Source organism: Mesoplodon densirostris, chromosome 15 (genome assembly GCF_025265405.1).
Source record: "Mesoplodon densirostris isolate mMesDen1 chromosome 15, mMesDen1 primary haplotype, whole genome shotgun sequence".
Classification (NCBI taxonomy): Eukaryota; Metazoa; Chordata; class Mammalia; order Artiodactyla; family Ziphiidae; genus Mesoplodon; species Mesoplodon densirostris.
The window spans coordinates 66,972,492-66,999,552 of record NC_082675.1 but is presented as its reverse complement, the minus strand read 5'-3'; the positions used below and the strand labels follow the sequence as shown (position 1 = coordinate 66,999,552).

Here is a 27,061-nt window from a genome sequence, read left to right as displayed (position 1 = left end):
CCAGAGAAAAATGTATGGAGCCTTTCGGCCGCAGGCATCTCTCCTTTTTTTTCCTCTTCTCCCTTCGCTGGTGCTTCCTCCTCTTTTTTTCTGGTCTCCAATGGGTCCCCGCCCAGCCTCCCAGAGCGCAGTCTGCGCAGAGAGGGGGCGCTGCGCGGCAGGTGTCGGCACCCGGCGCGCACCTGTCCCGCGAGCGCCCGGTGTCCAGCAGGGGGCGGACGGCGCCTGCTCCTCGCGCGGCCCCGCCCCTGGCCGGGAGGACCTCGCTGCAGCTGGGGGCGCGGGAGGCGCGGCCGGCCCGGTCCCCGCAGGGCTCAAAGGCGGCGGCGGCGGCGCACCGGCAGCCGCCTAGGACGCGCGCCCGCCCTCTTCCTCCCGCGCCGCCTCCCATACCTGAGCGGGGAGCGGCGCCGCGCGGCCTCTCCCCCGCCCGCCCGCCACTCCTGCCCGGCCGCCGCTGCGCCGCCGCCACCGCGGGAGTAAAGGTCGCGCCGGCCGAGAGCGAGCCGGCCGCGGCGCCTCCAGGAAGCCGGCGGGGCAGGTCGGGGAAGAGAGAAAAGAACCGAGAAACTCTCGGGCAGCCCGGGAAGATGGCGCCAGACGGGCCGGCCGTGGACTGAGAGCCGCCGGGGCCGCGAGGAGCCGGGACCGCCGCCCCCGGGACACGAGCGAGGGCCTCCCGCTGGCCACGGGGTCCGGGCTCGGCCCGGCCCGCGGGGGTCATGTCGGTCAGCGAGCTCTACAGCCAGGTGAGTGCGGGCCGCGCCGGGCCCGGGGTACGGGTGAGGGCTGCGGGGTGGGCGGCTCTCTGGGGCGCCTTCTCCTGCGGCTCCGCGGGGCTGGGAGCGGCGGGGGACGCCTCTCAGGCTCCCCTCATCGCCGCCTCCGCGCCCCGAACTTCGGGTGGCGGAGAAAGTTTGGCTGTTCCGGGAGCGCCCCGCGGTGACCGCCCGCGGCTCCCGCCCCGGCCAGGGCTGTCCCCCGCTCCCCGACGCTCTGCCGTCGCTGTCCTCGTCCCGGCTCCGTCCGGCTGAGGTCCCCGAACTGAGGGGGTGTCCCCGCCAGCTCGGAGCCTAGGGCGCGGGGACCGCCCCCCGCGGTGGTCGCCTGCTCGTGGACCCCACCTCGGTGCTCTGCAGCGTGAGCTCCCGAGGACGACCCTCTCGAGTGCCAACGAGGGGGAACCCTGAACTTGGGGGTGGGGTATTCCTCAGTTTGGGGGTGGGGAGAGAAGGGGACTCAACCTGCTGTGAGGGGCGCGGCGGCTTTTGGGTGGGTAAGCAGTGGGTAAAGGATGCTCGAGGGATCTGGAGAAGAGCCCAGGGAGGCGCTTTCTTACTTTGCCGCGGGTGGGCATTTTGAGGCGGCCCCTCTGGGTGGGCACTCAGTGGGCTTCAGTCATTGCGGGAGGGGGTCGGAGTAATGCTGACTCGGGTGTGGAGTGTGGATTTCCAGGATGTCCTCAAGGTCAGAATGGATGCGCAGGGCTCCTTCATTAGAGTTGGGAACAGGTGCGGCCGCAGGACTCCCCGCTTCCGCAGCAGTTGCTGTGATTAAAGTTAGAGACCAGCCACCGCTTCCCCAAGCGCCCACAGCCGAGCTGCAGCCGCCCGGGCCCCCTCGGGTTTCAACTTGGCGTTGAGGGGCGGTTGAGGGGGTGAGGGGCCTTTAAGCTACCCCTCCCCCCTTAAAAAAATAAGTTTTGCATGGCCGTACACCTCATCCGCCGGTTTTTCTTCTCTGTGGCCGGGACACGTTTGATAGTGCTTCGTGCCCACCTCTTCGTTTGCGGAGGGGTGCGCGGTGCTCTCGTGGGTTGTGGGTGTGTGATTCCCAGGACTTGGGCCCGGGCCAACAGGTCTGGGCGGGGGAGGAAGAGCTACTTCCGCATCCTCACCTGGCGACTGCTCAGAGCTGCCCCCGCGCGTGGGCGAGCCCTTCAGCTGGGTGGGCTGGCCACCCCTTTTCGTTTGAGGAATTTTCGAATCCCTTCTTCCTCCTGGAAGGGGACAGGGCCGAGGCGGGAAGACGCGAGGTGGCAGTGTAGGGTGTAACCTGGCTGGGGGCGGGGTCACCATAACCTGGTGCACCTGCTCCGCCCCGACCAGGTCCCCTAGCAGCGACCGCTGATGAAAGACAGCTTCTGGGAGGAAAGGATGTGAGGTTCGAGCCAGGGGTGAAAACTGTGGCGTTTCTGGCTTTGGAAGAGCACCCTATCCCGTTTACCCGTGGGAGTCTTGGGAGGAGCCCTCGCAGTTGTTTCCCTGAAGCAGTTATCCGGAACCTCAGCGGGAGGCTGGAAACCAGCGAGGCAGGGAAGCTTTGTCACACTAAAGCGCACAAAGTATACAGAGTGCACACTCAGTATACCTGCAATGTATCATAAAGTACTTTATCAGACAGTAACTAATTGCTGTATTATATGAAGCTAATGGGCAATTGAATAAACCCTTAAGTTTTGGATCCCTGATTTTGAAAAACAAGAACACTGCGTTGCTTTTAAAGACAACTTTCAGGGAAAACACTCAATTTGATTTTTAGTTAGAAATGAGTATACTGCATGTTAATTATTAGGAATGATGAGTTAGGGGGAGTGTGAGCTAACGTTCCAGTGTACTTCTTTTTCTTCTTTTAAAAAAGTATTTATTTTGGCTGTGCTGGGTCTTTGTTGTGGCGTGCGGGCTCTTCATTGTGGTATGTGGGATCTTAGTTCCCTAACCAGGGATCGCACCTGGGCTCCCTGCATTGGGAGCACGGAGTCCTACCACCAGGGAGGTCCCCCAGTGTACTTCTTCTTGACTTATGGATATAGGGACAAAAAGGGTTCACGAGGAAGAGGTCTTGGAAAGGTGCTCAAGGTGCTTAAGAAAAAAAGTAGCTTCGTTGGTGTGAGCGTTTGGCATACTTAGTCCAAAAAGGGTCTTAGAATTTCTCCCTAAGGCCCAGGAACTGTACCTCACTGTTAATGGGTTTCTAGTTCTTAATCATTTCTAGGTTTATGAATCTCAAATTGAGATTCTTCTGTGGCCCACGCAGTAGCTTCCAACCAGAGCGCATCTTGAGCAGCTGTTACTTTTTCTGGCAGAGTTGAACACACTTATGCTTTACTACGAGAAGCAGTTGTGTTGTTTCCTAACCACTACCACCCCACTTGCTAGGCTGGATTCTCAGTATGCACATGAATCATGAATTATACAGAGAAATTGTGCCAGTGACTCAGATTAACTTTGTTTCTTGGGAGAGATGATTTGTTCATTTTAGTGTATTATCAAAATATCCAGTGTTCCTTTTTATTTTTAACTTGTTAGTGGGCTTTTCTAATGTGATGAACACTGGATCCAGGCATGCACTTTAACGTATTATGCATGATGGAAATAGTGATCTATTATGCCAACAGCATTTATGAGTGGGATGGAAATTTTAAAGCCCTTTATTGATTATACCTGTTGCTTTAGTGACGTGGTAGGAAGGTATTGTTACTGGAATACGAGACACTCATGTAAGTATATAAATTAGCCTGTAAGTACTGTAAATAGTTTTAGGTAAGAATTTGGTATATTAGTCTATTCCCAGTTACCGAAGAAAAGACTTTCTTCTCTTCCTCCCTCCACGTTAACTGTTTTCTTGCTCTTCTCTTTGTCTATCTTTTCTCTCCAAATGGAGGCTTATATGCTATGTGGATTTTCTTTTGGAGTTGATTTTAGTCATTGGCAAAGGGCGCTTCCCGTAACAAAGGCACTCCTGTTTTCAGAAGACCCAACACCTTGCCTTTGAGAAATTACTTTCTTTGTACTGAGGTTTTTCTCAGTGGGTAAAGAGAATCAGAGTCAATGCCAGAGGCTTTGAGGGTGATGTCAGGGTGAGTCAGCCTCATCCACCCTTACAGAAACGTGGTGCTGATGATGGGCTCTCTTGTCACAGACGGCACATATGTGACAAGTGTTAGTACTTTGCTTCCAATCCACAGGAAAAGACAATATTGTATAAATCACATTAGCCCAGGTCCCAGGAAGATTCCCAATCATGTGCAAGCATGGTAAACATGATTTGATTATGACAGATGCAGAAAATAGTCTGATTTTTAAAGTGTAAAATACATAACCTCTCTTTCAGGCTGAATGATACAACTCTTCTCTATACAAGGGTTATTCTGGATGAAAAATTTGAACACTGCTCTCTCAGATCATGAGGTTTTCAGTATGCTGCTTTGGTTCTAGCCAGCAGAGTGACTGGGAAATCACCAGGCTGAAACCAGCACCTTCCAATAATCCCTCTCCTGGTTGGTTTTTTGTTGATAGGTGGTGTTCTAAGCTGTGGATTTTTTGAGTGCTGCTAGGAGGTGACTTTACTAGTGGACATGCCCTTTGTGTGTCAATGATGGCTTTGAGCTCAGGGGCCTTTACGAAGGGTACTGTTTTGGGGCCAGTCCTTTGGAAAGTAGCACTTGGGCTGGTGTTCTCTAACTGTCCCTCACCTGCGCATCAGCTAATGCAGCCTTCTCCCAAGTTTCAGTCTGGAAGGCAGCAAGAGGCTCATGTTCCCTCTGTGCCCACCGGTAGAGACACGAGGACCTGGAGGCCAAGGGCAGCAGATGCCGTTAGTGCTCTTCCGCCTGCCCCGTGCTATCTGTCCTCCAGCGCACTGCCTGGCGCTTGCTTACTCCCAGCAGTCAGCACCTGTGTCACTGTCAGAGGTTCCCGGAGCCTGAGCATTGATGTCCCCCAAGGGGACAGTCCTTCAACCAATGGGAGTATAACAGCTGTAGCTTCCAGTACCTCCACCTTGGGAACAGAACAGCTCTCTGGTGAGGCCCACGCAGTTCCCAGAGCTCCCGTGCACCAGGTCTCTCCACTGGGGCCTCTTGGGAGAGCTTGCTTTTCAGCTGCTAGTTTCTTCCCATTTCCTTTCTGTTGATGTGCTCCTAATATTTCATTTCATTAGCTTCAGGATGGCCACCCATTAGAAGGCTTTCTGACAGCTCCAGGCCTGGTTGGAGTCTAAGTCTATTATTATGCTTATTTTGTTCAACAGAGAGATAGCATTCTCTGGCTGTTGGAGGACCTCTGAGTAGAAACTAAAGAGACATTTTAAATTCTGGCATGTGTGTGTATGTGTTTTCATACTGTCATTTTCTGTGGTACAAGTTAGCTATAAACTATACTGCTTATAATACATAAGTCCACATACTGTCCTCCCTAAGCGATAGAGTATTTGTCACTATCCGTACAGGATTGTCAGGGTAAACTGGGATGGGTTTGAAATACTAGTTGACCTCTGTTTTGTAATTCAGTAGCTTCCCCAAAACCACATTAAAAAGCAGCCCATTTTAAAGTGAGCGGAGCATGTGTGCCCTGATGTACTTGTCTACACAAGCACATTTTGCATTGTCATTGGACAATAAAATCTAAATACACAAAGTTAACTAACAATCCAACATGACCCGTGTGCCACGAGCAGAGAGCAGATACTCACAGTTACAGACGTTCTATAGAACCATCGGTCAGGTGGGCAGTGGGACATGAGTGGGCCCGGAAGAATGAATAGGCTTTGAATACACGTGGAGACTGAGAAGGGCACTGTGAGTAGGAGATGGTAGAGTGAGTTTGAGCATGGACAGCCATGAGTAGTAACTACAGTAGTATTTTAAAACTCTTATGAAAATCTTAGCCTTACAGAAAAGCTGCAAAAATAGCAGAGTTCCTGTTATATGTTTCCAGATTCCCGTGATGTTAACACCTCATAAGTAGAGTGCAATCATTGAAACCAGGAGATGAACATTTGTACAACACTATTAACTTGTCCTCAAGCCTGCTGGGAATTTCACCAGTTCTTCCACTACTCACCTTCCCTGGGCCAGGAGCGCACGTAGGATTCCACGTTGCATTTCGCATCACAGCTGCCTTGTCTCCTCTGATTGGGGACAGTTCCTCAGTTTCAATTTCTCCTTTTGACCTTGGCAATTTGAGAGTATTGGTCAGTTATTTTGTAGAATGAACCTCAATTTGGGTTTGTCTGACGTTTTCCCATGCTTAGATGGAGGTTATGAATTTGTGGCACAGAAGTGATGTGCCTTCCTCAGTGCACCATCTCAGGAGATTTGTGATATCAGGGTCTCATTACTGATGGTGTCACTTTGACCCCTTGGCTAAGGTGATGTCTGTCAGTTTCCTTTTCTTGAAGACTGGTATTTAGAAACTAAGATCTGGGTGCTAGGTGTGCTTATTACTGTTTATTAAATAGTCATTTAGGGAATACTGAGCCTAGAACTCAAATGTTTGATTATGCAGGCAAGGGAAGAAGAGTCATATATGACCTTGAAGTTTCCAGCTTGAGGATGGACAGAAATAAAAAAGTCGAGATGGGGCGAGGATAATGCTTGATAGTGACACGTTTAGTTAGGGGTGACAATGGTTTGTCTAAGTGGAAATATTTACATCTGAGGATGTATGAACGAGCTTAGAGGAGAAATGGGTTCTGGGGTTCTTGCAAATAAAAGATGCCTGGGTATTTGCTTTCCTCTAAGAAATGCAATTGTCTTAAAGCATGATTTTAATAAAGATGAGATCATGGCCTTGGCATGGGCAGTCTGGCCTCTTTGGTCCTGATCTTGCTGTGGACCACACGGGGTAGTGCAGTTACACATTATCAACTCTATGACACTTCGGAGCAGATACTTTCTGAGCCTTGATTGCTTAATCTGAAAAATTGGCATGGTACCTGCATTATAAGGTTATTGGAGGATTATGTGACCTGACATACGTGAAGTGCCTGCCTAGTGCAGTGTCTGGCACACTGTATGCACCTGGCAACTGTTCATCAGCTTATTTCCCCCTTCAGTCGTGATGCTGGATGGTGGCCTTTTCTCCTAACCCTCTCCTGCCATCCTGCAGGGGTATTGGTCATAAGGGGACTTGGCGAGAGAGAAAGGGAAGAATTGCTACAAATGCATAGCTACCTGAGCAATAGACACCCAAGGCATGGGGGAAAAGGTTCCTATCCCCCACGGCCCCCTGGGGAAGGAGAAAGAACAGTTTGAAAGAAGCTTGAAATTTAAGCTGTGCTTCCCGGTCTCCTATTAGAGCTTTAAAGGAAAATGAAAACAATTTTTCACCATGTTCTTTTATTATTTTTTTGTTAATACAAATGATTATTGAAACCATTCATACAATGCAAGAAAGACAAAGGCTCTGTAATCCCATTCCCAGACAGCTCCTCTTAACCACTGATGTATACTAGACTAGCACCCAGTGTCCAGTAGGGTAACCACATGTGACTGTTGAGCACCTGAGGTGAGGCTGCCCTAAGCTGGGATGAGTACACGCCAGATTTCCAAGATTGAGTACAAAATATGAATGTAAAATATCTCACATATGCTTTTTTATGTTGATTAAATGTTCAAATAATATTTTGGATATAATGTGTCTACTAGAAAATTTAAAATTCCACATGTAGTTTGCCTCATTTCTGTTGGGCGGTACTGCTTTAGACTTAGGCATGATGCAGTATATACTTATTTGTATGGCATGATCCTATTTTTTATTTTAAATCTTAATCTACGATGGCTTTTTTCCTCCCTGTGGCATATAAAGGCAATTTTACTATTTTAATGGCTGCATAATTGGGCACTGTATGGTTGTGCTGTAATGTTTTTAACCATTCCCATTTTGATGAACATTTAATTGGTTCCAATTTTTTGATATTGTGAAAAATGTTGCAGAACATTCTTGGAACCTTTCCATATTTTTAGGATAAATTCCCCAAGGTGGAATTCCTGGCATGCAGTTTTATGAGTCTTCATCAGATAAGGCCAGTAGTCTCCAGAAAAGAACTAGTCTGTTCCTTCACCCCTCCCAGGCACTGATCATTGTTTCCTCTTTTTAAATGGACACTGAACAGTTTATTTTTGTTTAAAGTTGACTTACATTGGAGGATTGAGCACGTTTTCATATGCTTGGTGTGTTCATTTGTAGTTTTCTTTGTATTTCCTCTGTTAAGACATTATTTATAACTCTGTTTTTGCTCATTATATGATTATACTTTTAGACATAGGAAGTCGTGGAAACCAGAATGTTCAGGATAAAATATTACAAATACATATTTTAAATAAGGCACCTTGGCATGAGTTTCTCCTTCGCTTGTTTGGAGCTTACGCATCTCTCAGCCCTACAATTGGAAAAGCACTGGTTATGATAGGTACCGTTTATCAACTGCTTTTGAGCCACGTCGTTTCTAAGAGCTGTGTGTTCACTCATTTAATAATAACACCGTGATGTAGGCACCCCCATCATCCTCATTTACAAATGACGGACCTCTGCCTTACTTGTCCAAAGCCACACTCCTCGTCTGACCACTCTGCGGCCTTCCACGAGGTTCTGTCCCAGTGATGGTGGGTCTGGAACATCATTTGTGCATAAAAGAGGCCCTAACATGGAATGTCCTTTCTACCAGCACTACCCTGCCCGCCAGCAGCGGGGAGAAAGGAGAAAGTTAAGTCTCTGAGTACAGAAAAAGGGCAGATGGTCTGACCCGTAGTTCTCCCCTCGGGGATCTGCTGCTTTGCCTTCCACCACCACACGCAGCCCCTAGACAGCCTGGTGCTTCTTAAAACTGCCCTACATTTAGGCAGAACCCTTGTTTTTGGCTCTCCTTAGGCCACGTAAGCCCCGAAGAAGGGTCACATCTTCAAAAAGGGGTAAATATAACAATCAAAAGGTGTACATGAAACTCAAGCAGTGTAAAATTATTTGATTTTAAATCTAACCCTCCTTCGTCCCAGGGCACTGGTCTGCTTTCCAGCACTTTCCCTGTCTCCATCTCTTTCTGAAGCATCTTCTTTCCTAGCCTGCTTCATGTCTGATGGGCGTTTCGTTCCCTTTCTGAGCTAAGATCAGGGAAGTAGGTCTGAGACTCCTGGAAGCTCTCTCCCATCTGCCCACTTAGCTGAAGGTTTTCACATTTATGGGTGTGCCCTGCTCACTTCCTATTGGCTGGACAGGTGTTTGGAAAATGAGCTCACCTTCACTCAGGATGTCAGCTTGACCATCAGAGACAAGGCCCCTTCCTCCAGCATATGAGGGGAGAGCCTTACAGGAGGATACCCAGGACCCAGACCATTGCCTATTACAACTTTAGGTTCTTATCAGGGACTTTGTCAAAGCACTTTAGAAGCTCCTCCAAGCAGGAGCATTTTAGGTTTGATATGAGGAGGAGGTCCTCAAGTTGTCTGGGTCCTGGTGTAGGTGAGCACTGGTATATCTTGCTAATTTGTTGTGGGAAGATCAAGCTTATGTATCTGAGCTCCAAGTTAATGGCATATAATGTTCCTCTTAAAGTTTATTCAAGGGCCTATACATTATTACTCTCCTTTGAACAATTCTAATAGTGACATGGCCCCTGTAGGCTTTTCTCTCCTTTGCTGAAGTTTGGGGAGGAATGAAGAGGCCCATCAGGAAAGATACTTAATGATTTTCCTGTAGAACTTTTGCCATTATAAAACTCAAACGTGTAGTGGCATGAAATCCTAAAAGGAACGAGAATACCCAGATGCCTTCTGCATGGGATTCAAAGGCTTGGCTTATAATCTCTTCGGCACTAAGCAATTCAGGTCCCCTGGCTTAGAGACTCCACAAGAAAAAAGGTTCTGGGCAGTAGGATGTCAGTTCTACTGTATTGTGACCTGGCTACTGTGTATGTGTGGGGTAGATGAAAAGGTAAAATATTTGAATTGGTAACTTGTGCTGTATTCAACTATCTTTGTGTGCCCTGGCCTTTCAGTTTAGACTCTGGTTTAATTCCCTTCTGCTAACTGCCCACCCGGACCCCAGTGCAGTCCCACAAATGATAAGATGCATGCTCAGAACACATTACCTGACTTCATATGATGCCTGGCTTAGGTACCACTTAAGGTGTTTCAGAGAGGAATCCACACAGAATTGACACCATTTTTATGAATTTCTGAAATCACCAAAATGAACAGTATTGGTGAAGGATATACATGAGATAAAATGAGTAAAAACCAGGGAATGGGGGAAAAGGCAACTAGAATAGTAGGTATCCGGGGAGGGTGGGGCTGGCGGGGGAACAGAAGTGGGAACAGCACTGTAAGCGGGCTACGAGATTTCCTGACGGGTTCATGGGTATTCATTTTATTGCTGTGCTTTATCAATTACATATTTAAAAAGGTGATTCTGCAGAAAGTTGGGTGAGTTACAAAGCCAAATTTAAAAAAGCTTTGAGATTGTAGGTAGTTTTAAAATGTGTTTCGGGCCTCCCTGGTGGCGCAGTGGTTGAGAGTCCGCCTGCCGATGCAGGGGATACAGGTTCGTGCCCCGGTCTGGGAGGATCCCATATGCCGCGGAGCGGCTGGGCCCGTGAGCCATGGCCTCTGGGCCTGCGCATCCGGAGCCTGTGCTCCGCAACGGGAGAGGCCACAACAGTGAGAGGCCCGCGTACCGCAAAAAGAAAAAAAAAAAAAAAAAAAAAAGAGGATTAAAATGTGTTTCACTGCGTGCAGTTGATGGTTGGGTGTGTATATTTGCCCAGCTGCTCTCGTTGAAGATGTAGGTTGAATCTTGCTCACATCCCTCACTTTTCCCAAGGTAGGGTTTTGCGTACTGTAAGGACTCAAGAAATGCCCTTGAATTGGTTTAAAGACCATCTGTGCTCCCTTCCTGTTTCCAGGCCATAGCCCTTCGAGGAAAGCCCTTTCTGCACCAAGGAACCACATGTACCGTCATGTTATCTGTCATTTTGGCTTAGAGTACCTGCTGGCAAGCCCATCTGTATCCTCTGGCACTTGCCTAAATCTATGGAATGTAGAGCCCCTGTCAGGAGATAATTAAATGTTGTTTTTCTTTTTTATTATTGTGCGCCAAGGCTTGGCACGAGGTATGAACGTGGGTTAACAGCAAAGCAACATTTGTGGATATGAACGCTAATATAACTGTCTTGTTTTGGAATATCCTAAATTCACACAATTTTGATCACTTATGTATTTTTTTGCTCTTACCTTCCTAAGGTTATCATTTACGTTAAAAGCATAATCATTTTTTTTCACTTAACTCAAGCTTTTATTAACAGTCTCATCGAGACTCATGGATATTTGCATGATTAGGTGGGAGTGAATATGGACTCCATCCTTCATGCGAGATCGAACAAAGCAGGCAACAGTGAATCAGGGAGGAAAAATCGGATCGAGTTTGTTTCAGTCGTCTTCTCTCCCACAGGAACAATAATAATACTCATAGTTTTCATCTGAAGAGTCATACCATCTTTTAGGTTCATCACTCGGCCAGCACCTGTACAGAGCCCTTTCTGCCTGCAGTGATGTGTCACAGCGCATGCATGAGGCAGAGAGGAAGAGCCCGTCCCTGCAAAGTAGTCTTTGACCTTGAGTTCTTCCAGTTCATTTGTTGTATGATTAAGTATTAAGGAGGTATTTGTACATTAAAAGGAGATAAATTGCTCTATCTTGTTTCATCAGATTTAATCAAATTCTTAATTTGCTTACACTTGCTAATGAGAGCTAATGTTTATTTGTGAAATAAGGAAAATGAATGTCTCCTTAGCGACAAACTAGTGTTTCTTTGCTATCAAGCTGCTTACTTTTTTAATGGTTATTTTACCGTGTATACATGTGTGTAACTATGTAACAAGCCTGTGTGCACCGAAATGGTAGGAATACCCTTAAAATGTGATTTTTATGATGAACACGTCAGATCCTACCTGTATGAATGCTGTTTCCTTCAGGATGTTCCCTTTGGCAGAGGTACAAGGATACTGGAGCTCATCAATACTTCTTCTGAAATTGGCTTCATATCTGATGATGCATTCTTTTTCCTTTGTATGGTGGCAAAATCTATGCCTGGAAGGTAGGCTTTCTTTTCTGGAAACATCCAAGAGTTATTCAAAGAACTAAGCCGGTTGAGTAAGGTAGGAATTCACTGACTTATATTTCTGTTACAGGCCAAGTGTGACTTGCAGGTACTGCTGACAGTTGTGTGTGGCCTCTTACTAGCTGTCCTCCTCAGGAGAAGTCGTTGGGCTTCAGATGCTCTCAGTGATCAATCAGTATAGAGCCTCCCAGGCTGTTAGAAAAATACTCATTTGAATGTAGCAGTTCTGGTTTTTTTGGTTAAAAACTTGAAGGCTCACCAAATTTTATAGTAACACTGATTTATAGTCCCATTTAAATATATATGTATGTTAACTTATTACATGGCATATAGTTGCCTCAGTGTTATGACAAGAATAATAACATTAATAAATACTTACTGATTTAAGAATCAAATGGAAAGCCCATTCCACCCAGTTTCCTAAAATGCTCTTTTGAAAGTAGATGGAAGGATGATCTTTTTTAAAAAATTTTTTAAATTTTTGGCTGCGTTAGGCCTTCGTTGCTGCACGTGGGCTTTTTCTAGTTGCGGCAAGTGGGGACTGTTCTTTGTTGCCGCGTGTGGGCTTCTCATTGCGGTGGCTTCTCTTGTTGCGGAGCATGGGCTTTAGGCACGCAGGCTTCAGTAGTTGTGGCGCACGGGCTTAGTTGCTCCATGGCATGTGGGGTCTTCCCGGACCAGGGCTCAAACCCGTGTCCCCTGCATTGGCAGGTGGATTCTTAACCACTGCGCCACCAGGGAAGCCCCCCCCCAAACTGCTTTTGATCTTCTTGGGTTGAAGCGCAAACAGGGGTATGCCTGGGGGAAGGAGCACTGTAGTTTTTTTAACACCCCAGTTCCCCATCTGTTCCTTCCCTTTCCCATGCTGCCAACTTCTAATAGCAGTAGTGATTCTGTCCTTGTGTGTTGAGTTCTGTATATAAATGCAGTGTTGTAGAGATGACCCCTCCCCGTGCCACCTGGTTCCCCTTCCCTTTTTCCCCCGGTCGTGGCCACTCATGGAAGCAGGACTAGTAAGGGACCTTCAATTAAAAACAAACAAAAAACAAAGGAAAGAAGGACATTCTGACACATGCTAAACATTGATGAACCTTGAGGACATTATGCTAAGTGAAATAAGCCAGTTATAACATGACAGATCCTGTGTAATTCCACTTACGAAGGTATCTACAGGAGTCAAATTCATAGAGACAAAGCAGAATGGCAGTTGTGGGAGGGAGGGGAGAGAGTTGTTTAAATGGATGCGGAATTTCAGTTTTGCAAGATGAGAAGTTTTGGAGATGCCTGATCGTGATAGCTGCACAACTATGTGAATGTGCTTAATGCCACCGAGCTGTACATTTAAAAATGGTGAGGATAGTAAACTGTGTATTATACCACAATTAAAAAAAAACTCCGGAGAAAAAAGGGCAGGGAAAATATGGTGGTCAACAGTATAACCTTTAGACTCGATAGACCTGGGTTTTGAGTATTGGTGTCCTGTCTGTGTCACCCTCGTACCACCCCCCCACCCCCGGCATTTACCAGCTGTGTGGCCTTAGACAGTTGCTCAACTTCTAGGCTTCATTTATCTGTAAAACAGGGGTAAGAAGCTAGTACAGCCCTCAGAGGCTTGTTGATGAGATAAAATGAGAACACGTGAACTGTATTAGTTGGTTCTAATCCTGTTGCTAGGAGAAGGTCTTGTCCTTGGGAAGCCACAGTCCAGTGCAGGACGGTGTGGGGTGAGAGCCTGAAGGGCTGGGAAGGTTGCTGTGGGTGCTGATTCACTGGTTCCGACTCCTGCATGTGGGGCGGCCAGCCTTGGATTGGGTCCTCTCATTTAGCAAAGCGCCAGCATTGGTGGAGAAGCTCTAGGGCTGTGCACATGCTTTTCCTCTTTCAGCTGTGGGGAAGGAAAGAACAAAAGGAGTCTTAAAGTCCTGGCTTTGTGGACCACCTATCACCTCAAATCTTCAACCCTAGCACTCCACACCTAACTGTTCTATAGCTTAAAATTGTGGGATGCCCCCGATCTTACCGGGAGGAGCATCCCACCTTGACACCGCTAACAGGATGCCTGTACCTATCTTTTGCTCTCCCTGGCACTTGGCGGCTGTCTATATCTATCTATTGCTCTTCCTGGCACTTGGCGTACTAGGCTATTTTGGTTGCAAGGGCACTTCAAGATGTAGGCTCTACTCTAAGGATGCCCTCTTAGGAACCAGGCTTAGCTGATCTGAGCAGCCTGGCCTCAGACATCAGCACAGTATTAGGGTACCAGAAAGGTGCTCACCCTTTCTGAGACTTCAGGGACCAGGTTATCCTGTCAGCAGCAGGGATGCATGTCCCTCCACACCAGTGCCATTGACGTGAGTCAGTTACTCTTGGCTCTGCCCTTTTCCCTGTCTTCTTACTTCTGCCTTGGATTAAACACCCCTTTCTGAATCTCCAGTTCCAGTTTAGATTGGCTGTACTATCTGCTGTTATTCCCGTGTCACTAATGACAAACGCTTTAAAGCTTTTGTAGAAAGCAGACTCTTGATTGGCTGTTCCTAGGCAGGTACACCTGGTCCAAAGAACTTCTGAAGATGCATCATCACTGGGAACCATATGTCTCCCTCAGAAGAGGCTGTGGATGTTACAGGCACTAGAGCTATGGTTTTTCCACTTACAGGTGCATCGGAATGACCCAGAGAACTAGCAAAAATGTAGATGCTGCTTCTCGTCCCTGTAGAGTAGGATTTGGGGGATTGAGCCTGGGATTGGTTTCGTTTTTTGCTAGGTCATGGCTATTTGTGGTACTTGGATCCTTCTGCTTGAGTTTCTAATCTGGCTTTTGACTATTGTCAATCCCTGCCTTGGTTTCTGGTGGTGGTTTCCACATCTGACCTGCTATTAGACCCTAAAAATAATGCTGGGATGTGGGCTTTAACATCTGCTATAATAGTCCAATAATAGACTTTTTTTTTCCTTTTTGGATTTTGTGTGTCTCCTCTGCTAAAAGTATTCTATGTCTTTTTTTTCTCCAAGTGCTTCCTCTACTTCCTCCCTCCTCCCTTGCCTCACATTCCTTAACCTTCTGTAATGCATCCTTAATAAAAGCTCTAGGGATTGCCCACTGCATTAATATCCCTGAAATCTGACCGGCAGTATGAAACCACTGCCAGGCTGCTAGGGTTACACAACACTCAGCCATGTAGAGAGCCCTTACTGAATGGGGCAGACGCTAAGGGTATCAGTATGAACTGTGCTCAAGTCGCAGCGTGAACCATCGCAGAAATCAGAAACTGCCTTAAATGCTGGCCACAGAATAATGTGTCCAGGGCTGTAAATAACTCCAGCAGCCCTGGAACTGTAGCCTATATCTAAAACGATGTAGCTAAGTGCCAGCCAAATAATTAGTTAGGCTATAATTGTTTTCCACTTTATCTCACTTAGTAAGTCAACTCTTGGCTTAATGCTGGAATTTGAAATCTCGCCTTAACGTTTCTTGTGCTTTGCCCGGGGCGGGGAGGGGGTCAGTGGTTGCAATTTCCTGATGAGCTATGCTTATGCATCTCCGTTTTTTCCTGTGAATTTACAGGGCACCTTAAGAAATTATAATTTTTCAGTTATTCGCTGTGGTAAACAATGGTTAGAATTTGAGTTCATGGCACTGAGATGGGAAGTTGGATCGTTTTCAGTCACACACTTTCTGGTTTAACAGCGTTACACAAGTGGGAAGTAGCACTGATGCTACTCTGTGCCAGTTTGGGCTGTGAACTCTGAGTCTGAAGCTTTATTTTGCGGAGATGTCCATTTTCAGCTCATCATGATGTCCAGAATTGCCCTCGCCCACAGCTGAAATGTCTTCCATTCTTGGTCTCCATTGGTTGGGCAGTATTCTGTAACCGATACAAGTATTTGAGACTCTTCTTGATGTCAGGCACAGGGCTGGATGTAAGAGGCACATGGTCCTCATTAACTTACAATTATATTCCATGTAATAAGCGCCATCCAGGAGTGGTGAATGAAGGAAGTGTCTTACCGAGAGGGCAAGAGTGGTAGGACGTGACCCCCGTGTAGTAGGAAGTTGTTGAGGTTCTTGGGCTGTCATGGCAGCTCTTAAGACAGCGGTTTAGGAGGAAGCCTCACCTCTTCCCTCCTGTCAGTCCCTCAACGGGCCCTTCTGTCTCCTGCCTCTTAGCGTGGGGAAGGGCATATCCATCCCCTGCCCCAGAACCACACTTCATTGGGTAGTGATGAAGCTCGGAATCGCATCACCCGGGGGCTTCCAGCCTCCAGAGCTTTTCCTTCTCTGAGCTGTGTCCTCTCAGAGCTCACTGGAATGGGAGCCCCATTTGTCCACTTGGAAGACTGCTTTTCCTCCCTCCAGCCTCAGGGGCTCAAGTCTGCAGGTAGGACAGCTGGTTGGATGTAGGGGACATCCAACCAGCTGACTGGATGGGAAAGGGTAGGGCTGAAGTTTGGTTTGTGTAGCCTTTTAAGATGGAGAAAACATCAAACGGTGATGTCAAAGAATGATTCCCATAAATTACCATGCCATTTGAGGAGGAAGGCGAAGATGAGAGTATATAAAATCCAAACAAACAGAATGTTTATAAGCTGTTATAAGGGTATGTTTATTGTACTCTTCTTTCTAGAACATAAAGATACAGTGTTACCCAAAGTATGGAAGAGTATTTGCATGAATCTTTTCAGAGCTGCCTCTAACGCTGAGCTGAACCTTTGCAGCTTATTCCTGAGAACACAGTTAATTTAGTATCAACTTGTATCCATAAAACTTGGATTATCTTGATTTATGTAACTGTTTTAGTTTTACTCTTTTCACATTGTTTTAAGTGGGTATCATACAAAGTTTTTTCAAAGCTTGGTGTTCATCATCTCCCTTAAAAAACAGTACTTTTAATCTTAACAAATAAGTGTTAACTATGGTTTGTCTGGTGCTGGTGCACTAACTTGACTTAAGGTGATTCAAACATAACCAGAAATACAGGCAAGAAACCTGTGCCAATAACTTTTTCACCTGGGATGATAAACAATGATCATAAGAGTGCACAGTTGTCTTCTAGGCAAAAAATTGTAGTTCCTTAAATTGTTGCAGCCTTTAGAAAAGGCTGTGGATTTTATGTACTATAGTGAGACTGCTATCACATTCACCTCTTTACAACCTCTTTCTTATCAAGACAATGATTTACAATAGTGAGTGTTCAAAATGGAAGTTTTGCAAAGTTCTGTGTGGACTTTGTGTGAACTGTGCCAGTGGTGGTTCTTGGTTGGCCGTCATGAAGGATCAGCCTGGATTGAGGATGAGGTGTGGAGGGGAGGGTGAATTTGAAGATGGGAGAAGACAGATGTCCCTTGAAGAGGACTGAGTCACGGTGGCACCATCCTAGAGCTTCGGTAAATCTGGCTCACGGATACACCGCAATATCAGGTATTCAGCATGTGTGTGGGCAAAGGCAAACAATTGCCAAGAAACCAGCCAACTGGAAAACAAAACAAAAAAATCAGTTGTGTGAGTCATCACCCTGCTTAGTGAGGATGTGCATTGGGGCGAGGGTGAGATGGAAGGAGGGAATCTGTTTCCTGAGGCAGCTCGGAGCCTCTCAAAGTGAGAGGCTCTGAAGCGAAGGGAGCCTCTTGAAGCATCTCACTGTGATGGACAGTGTGAGAGATTTTCAAAGGTGATTTTGGTACTGCATGATTTTTGCTTTATTGTTGACCTCAGAATCAAGCTTCCTCACCAACCCCCCAAGATGTGACTCCCCTGTGTTCTGATGTTGATGACATATTTTTAAGGGATCTCTAAATATAGAGCTAGAGGTAGCTGCCTAGAAGAGAAAAGTGCCTGGAAACTACGGCACATGAAGAACGGCTGCGGGGCCCCAGGCATAGAGGCCAGAAAAAAGGAGATATAATCCTGAAATGTATAGGGCTGTCGTGTGGAATTCATGTGTTTCCTCTCTGAGTTCATCTGAGGATCACAGTGATCATCAATGGGTATGTGCAGGGAGGTGAGTTGAGCTCGGGGTCCAGAAGCGCATGGCCCCCAGTAGTGCAATGGGCTGCCTTGTGTGGAAGTGAGGGCTTCATCTCTGCAGGTATCTTAGCAGGCTGGGCACCATCCAGCAAAGGATGCCACGGGGGGTGCCTTAGAATGGGAATTTGACCCATACGCCCTTAACTTCTTGCCCACCTTGAAAGGTGGCTAACAATGGCTGCTTCTTGGGAAGGAAAAATATAAAACTAAGGTGAGAAGGAATAATTGCAAATAAATAGTAAAAGGAAAGAAGGAGTAAGCCACTTGCGATTCCACTCATCTATAAAAGGAAACCTAAAGAAATTTGTTTTCTGATTTTTGTTTCTCTTAGAGAAATAGGTTTCCAACTCACTTGAATTTATTCTAAGAATGAGAATTACAAAGCTTTAATTGATTCAGTACAAAATAGTTTAAAATGTGCTTTAGTTCCATGTTTTGGTGGTGGTGATTCACTGGTGGGAGGTAGAAACGCAGTGTAAGAGGACCACCTGTTACCTTTCTTTTAGGAGGAAGCTGTGTGTAGGTTGCAGGTTTGGATGCATACAGGAAAGCGGTGAGAATGAATGAAGGAGATCAGAGGAAGGGCGATCAAGGTGGAGGGGGAGTGTGAACGTCGAGGTAGGTGGGCACAGTGTGGGCTCTGCCGTGGGCTGGGCTGGTGCTCTGTGGACCCCTTTGCAGAGAATATTGCTCTGGTCAGTCCTAGAAGAAAGGCAGCGTGTAGCAAAGCGGGGTCACATCCCCTGAGAGGCTGGCTGGGACCTGATTTGCCTTTTTCAGATGTCAGTTTCTTATAATGCTCTGGAAGCTGCTGATTTAGCTCCTACTAGTGACAGATCAAAGACGTGCTGATGTGGCGTGTCTGGCATGGCTGGCTGCCTTCTGACTCCTCTGGCCGTCACTCTGCTTGTCACTTGACAGGAGCCCTGGCAGGGGGCGTGTTCCTCTAGGAAAAGGGCCTGCTGTCTGAGGTCAGGTGTCTTCTGGTGTCGCAGCATGTCTGCATCAGGCACATCACTAGCACCCTGTGTGAGGCATTTGTATAAGCAACTGAAAGAGAAATATCTATGGTGAGAGGCACAGAGCCCAGTGTGGTGTGCTGGAGAGAGCACGGGACTGTCCGCTTGGAGTAATGCCTTATGTGACACTAACTGCCACTAAATAGTGGCACTTGCGATGACCTGCCCAAGTGTGACAGTGTCACGTATCTCTCTGGACCTGGGTTTCCTCACTTGCTGCAGGAAGGGCGTAGGACCAGATCTCTTGCGTTTCTTCCCTCTCTAAGATTCTGTGAAAGTGTCAATCTCTGAGTCCCGATCTGTATGTTTAAAAAATAACAATGCTGGGGCCTCCCTGGTGGCGCAGTGGTTGAGAGTTCGCCTGCTGTTGCAGGGGATACGGGTTCGTGCCCCGGTCCGGGAGGATCCCATATGCCACGGAGCGGCTGGGCCCATGAGCCATGGCCGCTGAGCCTGCGCGTCCGCAGCCTGTGCTCCGCAACGGGAGAGGCCACAACAGTGAGAGGCCCGCGGACCGCAAAAAAAAAAAAAACCCAAAAAACAATGCTGCCTCTTCCAGATTTTTTCCTGACCCTCTCAGAGAGTGAAATTGTTCAACCTGGAAGTATGAATTTCTGAAAGTGACTGTCTCAGAATGAAAGACCCTTAGGAGCAAAGTTGTTTGTTGCTCTTCCTTTTTCTCCCCATGCTCTCCCGTGGTCCAGTAGGTGGCGTGATCCAGTTAATCCTCCAGGGTTTAATCCTTAGGCCCCAGATCCAGGCGTCTTCCCCTTAACACCCAGTCTGCCTGCAGGTCCTGTTGACTCAACTTCCAAACAGAACCTGGAGCCTCACTTTTCACCCCCTCGCTACCGACCTGTGCAACCCCCAGGTCTCTGGCCTGGGTAGTGGCAACAGTCTCCTCACCGGCTCCCCTGCTTTTTCCTCTCTCTCCTTCCAGTCTGTTCTCCACACAGTTGTCAGGTCATTTTTGTAGAATGTCACTTGGATTCTGTCACTCCTTTGCTCGAAACCATCCAGCTGTTTCTCTTTGCGTTTGGAAGAAAATCCAACCCCCTGCTAGGCCTGCCTACAGGGCACAGTACGTAATCCGGTTCCTGCTTGTCCTGATGCATTAGTGTTCCGTCTTCCTCACTGGCTGGCTCCATCCCTGCTGGCCTCCTCCTTGTTTGCTCATTGAACACTGCAGGCTTCTTGCCACCTCAGTGCCTTTGCCCTGGTCCCTCTCCATTGATGTTCTCTCCCAGGTCTTTGCGCGGGTAGCTTCTCATCATTCAAGCCTCTGCTGAGTCAGGTCCTCAGACTCCTTCTCTGTCACCTACTCAATCCATTACCCTGTTTTATTTTTCTCTTTGTGCTTTTCAATACCTGGCTCTTTTGTTGGCTTGTCTTCCTTAACTAGATTCTGGTCCATGAGAACGGCAGTTGCTTGCTCATTGCTGAATCACCAGGGCCTAGAACATGTGTAGCACATAGAATGTGCTTGAGAAACGTTTTTTAAACAAATAAAATGACATTACACTAAAGATGGACTTTATAAAGTTATGCTGCAATTGGCCGACTCCCCTAACCTGTGTTACAGATTTTTCAGGATTAGAATGAGGGAGATGGACCCTACGACTTGAGTAGGAGAGTCCTGCTTGGGTACTGAGCCTGGCCAAAGCTCAGTGTGCTAGGACGCCCTGTACAGGAATATATTGGGAATTCCAGTTCCCTAGGCCTGGATATCAGTGTGCTTTCTCTTCTGGCCCAATCTCTTTGCCTTCATTCATTCATTCCCTCAAACTAACATGTTGGCATGTCCTAGTGCAGTTTTGCTTTAATGAGCACAGGCCCCCAGTGGTCGTTAGAATGAAGGTCTTTGCTGACTGAACAGATTTGAGCAGCCATCCTGGTTAGATCCCCTTTAGAACCCACGTGTATTTTTTGATAAATAGGCACAGGAGGAGGATCTATTGCTGCGTTTCCAAATCTAGTTTTGGATTTGGTTGTTAGACGAGGAGCCTCTTCTGGTTCTTCCCCTGTGATCTCTCTCAGGTTTGCTTCAAAGGTGAAAGGCGTGGGTCCGCGCTCGGCACTCACTGAACGGGAACCGTTTGTGATGGCTGGTTACCTGTGCAGGATCATCCACACCCCCGTTGTGACTTCTTCTTTTTTTTTTTTTTTTTTTTTTTTTTTGCGGTACACGGGCCTCTCACTGTTGTGGCCTCTCCCATTGCGGAGCACAGGCTCCGGATGCGCAGGCTGAGCAGCCATGGCTCACAGGCCCAGCCTCTCTGCGGCATGTGGGATCTTCCCGGACCGGGGCACGGACCTGTGTCCCCTGCATCGGCAGGCGGACTCTCAACCACTGCGCCACCAGGGAAGCCCCGCTGTGACATCTTGACAGCAGTTTGGTCTTAACACAACCCCTCCCCCACGCAGCCATGTGCCTTGGGCTGAAAAAACACTAGAACCCATGAGAATTCTAGACTTCTTGTCCTGAGAGATAGAAGCATCTTTCTGTTCAAGCCCGTTTGAAGCTTCTCGTAGCCAGAGCATCATGACTGATATACTGTCAGTTGATCACTGCCTTGTATGGTCCACTCTCTCCCATGGGCAGGATCAATCCACTCAGCACCTTCTGAACGTGCCTTGAGCTTTTCTGCATCCGTGCTGTATCTACCTGGAATATGCTTTCCCTCTCTAAGTTCATTCTTTCAAGACCAAGTTCAAACTTTAGCTTTTTCCATAAACCCTGCCTACTTCAGCCTAAAGAAAATCTGTTCTCCGTAATCTGAAGCAGTGACTGTAAGCGCTCTCCATCCGTAAGTGCTGTTTACCTGTCACTTGGTCTTGGCACTTGCTCAGATCTTCCTCTTACGCCTCTGCTTCTGTCATTGGTCTGCACTGTTGTTTATTTCTTGGGTGGCTGTTTAACTTTTTACGTATTTGCCTTATCTCCTTAACTTATCCAGGAGGACAGAGACCACGCCGAGGGCCTGACACCGTGTTATACATAACAGGCACTTGCTACTTGCTGATTTGAAGAGCAGGGCTGTATGGAGATGAGCAGCCAAGCATTTGCGATTCTGGTATTTCTGCAGAGTTTTGAAGGGCCGGGAACATTCTAACTGAGGGGGGACTGGCTGCCAGGAGAGTCTCAGGGAGGCAGGTGCGGTCTACTAGGGGGGCAGTATTTTTGTACGCCTTCACTTCTGAAACAGGAGCAAGAAGAGGATGATGGAGGAGTGCTGAATTTCCTGCACACTCTTCCATTAGGTAAAATGTATGCGTTTCTTCCTGCTTACTCTTTTCTGACCTCGTGTTCTAGCCTTTTACAATCTTTTTTTCAAACATCTTTATTGGTGTATAATTGCTTTACGATGTTAGTTTCTGCTGCATAACAAAGTGAATCAGCTCTACATATACATATATCCCCAAATCTCCTCCCTCTTGTGTCTCCCTCCCACTCAAGCCTTTTGTAGTATAATCTTAAAGCAAGACAGGAAATATTAAAAACTGATAGTGCTATTAACGACATACTGTGTGGTTTAGGTGAAAGAACACTGGATTGGCAGTCAGGGCTCAGAATTCTTGTTACATTTATGCCATTTCCTTGCTGTGAGGACTTGGGCCAGTGGCTTCATCTCCCTACACTTTGTCTGCTTACGTGTGAAATGGAAGCAGTTGGGTTTTCCTCACAGTACTGTTGAGAGCAAGAATGAAATGAAAATCATGGTACGAAGGGAACTTTAAAGAGTAAGGAAGGAGTACTAGACCAATAGGAGGCGTTATGAGGATAAAAGTGAGTTGTGATTAGAACAATGCAATACAAATTGATGGCTAGGAAATAAAGTTGAATTATAAATGAAATAGGTGTTTACAGACGTCCCCAGTTTATTGCCAGGTTAGATTCTGAAAGTTACTTTAAGTACAGTGTCAGTCTGTTCAGGCTGCTATGACCAAGTACCATAGGCAGGTGGCTTATAAACAACAGAAACTTACTTCTTTCAGTCCTGGAGGCTAGAAGTCCAAGATCGGGGTACCGGCATGGTCAGGTTCTGTTGAGGGCCCCCTTCCAGGTTGCAGATGGCTGTCTTCTCCTTGTATCCTCACATGGCAGAAAGAAGGTGAGAAAACTCTCTGAGGTGTCTCTTCTAAGGTACTAATCTCATTCATAAGGCTCCATCCTCATGACTGAATTACCTCCCAAAGGCCCTGCTTCCTTGTACCATCACTTGGGAGGGTTAGGATTTCAACATATGAATTTGGAGGGGATGTAAATATTCAGGCCATATCATTCAGCATTTAGGATCTTTCTCATAGAGACAGCGTTCTAAGTGGTGATCCAGTTGAAAAGCAAGCACTGAAAGCCTATTTAACTCATCCTATTTCCAAAGCAGGTGCTGCTGTGGTACACAGATTGTGCACAGAGCTGTTTCTCTGAGAAAATGCCTTTGAAGACGTCTCCTGTCCCTCTTTCATTGCCTGTCCGTCAGAGTCCTGCCTCTAACCTCACTCTTCGTCGTGCTGAGTGTGGGAACTCACCGGACTTTATTAAAAAAAATTTCTTTTTAACTTCTTATTTTATATTGGAGTATAGTTGATTAATAATGTTGTATTAGTTTCAAATGTACAGGAAAGTGATTCAGTTATATGTATATCTCTTCTTTTTCAAATTCTTTTCCCACTTAGGTTGTTACATAATATCAAGCAGAGTTCGCTGTGCTATACAGTAAGTAGGTCCTTGTTAGTTATTTATCTTAAATATAGTAGTGTGTACATTTCAATCCCAAATTCCCTAACTATCCCTCACCCCTCATCCTTCCCCCGGTAACCATAAGTTCGTTCTCCAAGTCTGTGAGTCTGCTTCTATTTTGTAAATAAGTTCATTTGTATCATTTTGTTTTAGATTCCGCATATAAGCCATATCATACCATATTTCTCTTTCTCTGTCTGACTTGCTTCACTTAGTATGATAATCTCTAGGTCCATCCATGTTGCTGCAGATGGCATTATTTCATTCTTTTTAATGGCCGAGTAATATTCTATTATATATATGTACCACATCTTCTTTATCCATTCCTTTGTCAATGGAAACTCACGCGACTTTAGGTGGAGATGGACCTGCTGTTGATTCTGGCCAGGCTTTCCTTAGTGCCTGTGGCTGCCCAAAACACACAGCTTCTCTGCTACCTTGTCCCTGGAGCAAATCACTGCTTTTCTGTTAGTTTTTGGTAGGTTTTTCAGTTAGTGATAATGGGAAGATAGGAATGGAGTAGTAGTTCTCTGCCTATTCAGTATGTTAGTCATGATTGCTTTGGTTGTGAGTGACAGAAAACCCTGCTGTCGTGACTTGAACCATCATGGGGTTTATTTTCCACCATGTATACCAAGAAGTGTTGAGGTGGGTAGCCCAGGGCTGATGTAGCAGTTCTGCCTGTTTTACTGCTCTGCTCTCTTTACTTACCTTGAGACTTCACCCTCATGTCAGCATGCCTGCATTGCAGGCAGAAAGAAGGTGGAAGGGTGAAAGGCAAAAGCTGCCTTTTTCTGTTTAAAAAATATATATATATACATATATATATATAATATTGATATATATAAAACTTCATTTTGAAACCATTTCAAACTTACAGAAAAGTTACGAGAATGATCCAAGGGATTCCTGTATACCTTGGGTTTCAAGTTTCACCAGGTGACCCAGTAATGTCTTCTATAGTAAAGTAAAGGGTTCAATCCAGGATTACATGTTATACCTGCTGCTCGTCACTCTATCAGTGGTTTCCTTCAGTCTAGAATGTTTGCTCAGTCTTGCCTTGGCTTCATGACTTGGACATTTTTGAAGGTTACGGCCCAGTCACTGTTAGAAAGGCCCTCCATTTGGGGTAGGTATTTTGGGCCAGATACTGTGATGACCACTGCAGCCTCTTGGGTGGCACATTTTGTCTGATTTGTCCTGTTTCTGGTGGTGGTAACTTGGATCACTTCTTAAAGAGCGTGTCGGTTGGGTTTCTCCTCCATGAAGTTACTTTTTTCTCCCTTTTGTAATAAATATTTTGTGGGAAATGCTTTGAGATGATACACATTTCTTTTTTCACCTGATTTTCATCTACTAATCTTATCGTCTCAATGTCTCTTACATTTATTTTTAATATTGTGGTTGCCACATGATGACTTGTTATTACCCTCATTCCTTCTCCATTTGTTTGTTGGCTTCTGTTGTAAGGAAGCGCTTTCTCTTCTCCCTATACATATCCACGTATTCACTTACCTGTATGGGCTTGTGAGCGTGTATTTTGTTCAGTGGGTTATAATACGTGATGGTCATTCATTTCGGTGTTTAGATTGTCCCAGATGAGGTCCATGGGTACTTCTTTACACTGACGTCTGTGTCCTCTTGACACATTCGCATCACTTTTCACCACAACACGTTCCAGACTCATTTTGTGTTTCTCTGCCCAAGCCCAGAATCAGCCATTTCTCTAAGGAGGTCTGGTTCTTTTAGTGGAGAGTGGCGCTTAAAAACCAATTTCTGGGCACTGAGTGGTTGCTCAGGAGTGTTGCTGCCCCCAGGTCCTTTAAGGAGGACAGAGCTAGGAAATGATTGTGTATACACACACAATCCCATACGCACATGTACACTTAGGTTGTTTTTTAATTAATTTATTAAGTTTTGGCTGCGTTGGGTCTTCGTTGCTGCGCATGGGCTTTCTCTAGTTGTGGTGAGCAGGGGCTACTCTTCGTTGCGGTGCGCGGGCTTCTCAGTGCGGTGGCTTCTCTTGTTGCAGAGCACGGGCTCTAGGTGTGCGGGCTTCAGTAATTGTGGCACGTGGGCTCAGTAGTTGTGGCTCACGGGCTCTAGAGCACAGGCTCAGTAGTTGTGGCGCACGGGCTTATTTGCTCTGCAGCATGTGGGGTCTTCCCGGATCAGGGCTTGAGCCCATGTCCCCTGCATTGACAGGCGGATTCTTAACCACTGCACCACCAGGGAAGTCCCAAGTGTTTTAACATAAATAGAAGTCCACACCAATACCTTCAAATCCAGGCCAGCCTTGCTTTCCATATTTGTACTCCCTTTCTCTGGGGACTTTGCTTCCAGAGTCTCAACCCTGGGCTGAGCCTGGCTGGAGGACCCCCACTCACTTGTATCTGGGCTCTGACTTCAGATCTCTGCTTGGGCCTCACGCCTTCCCTCTAGGCTACCTGCTTGTTCAGGCCTTGTGGCTTAACAGAAAATCTTTACTTTGAGATGACTGTGGATTCACATGCAATTGTAACAGATAATGCAGAGTGATCCTCTGTAGCCTTTAGTCAGTTTCCCCCAATGGCAGTGTCTTGCAGAACTATAGTACAATGTCACAACCAGTATTTTGTCATCGATACAGTCAAGATACAGGGCATCTCCATCACCACAGGGATCCCCTCCCCCGTCTCCACCTGCCCCCACCCCCTTTTTAACCTCTGACCACAACTAATCGGCTCTCCATTTATAATTTTGTCAGAATATTATGTGTGGAATCATACAGTTTGTAACCTTTTGAAATTGGCTTTTTCTCTCAGCATAATTCTCTGGAGATTTATTTATGCTGAGTGTATTGATAATTCATTCCCTTTTTATTACTGAGTATTATTCCATGGTAAGAATGTACCACAGTTTAACTGTTCACCCACTGAAGGGTATCTGGGTTGTTTCCAGTTAATGGCTATCACCATAAAGCTGCTGTAAATACTGGTGTACAGGTTTTTGTGTGTGTGAAGGTAAGTTTCCATTTCTGAGAAATGCCCAGAAGTATGGTTGCTGGGTTCCACGGTTGTGCGTGTCGAGGTTTTAAGGAACTGCCAGACGGTGTGAATGAGCCCATTTCTCCACATTGTCAGTATTTCAGGTTATTTTTTTTAAATAAACTTTTATTTTAGAACCATTCTAGATTCACAGAAAAATTGTGATCCTAGAGTTCGCTTGTACCCTGTTGCCTGGTTTCCTCTGTTAACATCTTGTGTTAGTATGCTACATTTGTTACCATTAATAAACCAGTATTAAAACATTGAAGTCTATACTTCATTCATATTCCCTTAGTTTTTACCTAGTGTCCAGGCTGGTCCTGGTGTAGCTGAGGAGCCGGGGGGTGGGGAAGCCC

The 27,061-nt window shown here is 46.5% G+C and overlaps 1 protein-coding gene across 1 annotated transcript in view; it reads left to right on the top strand.

Annotated features, from left to right (window-relative positions):
• The first annotated feature begins 550 nt into the window (after positions 1-550).
• Positions 551-27,061, top strand: part of MYO5B (myosin VB) — a 382,117-nt gene continuing 355,606 nt past the window's right edge. The window contains exon 1 of the mRNA XM_060119082.1: positions 551-749. Within this exon, the coding sequence (XP_059975065.1) occupies positions 723-749 (27 nt within the window). The 5' untranslated portion in view covers positions 551-722. The remainder of the gene's footprint in view (positions 750-27,061) is intronic.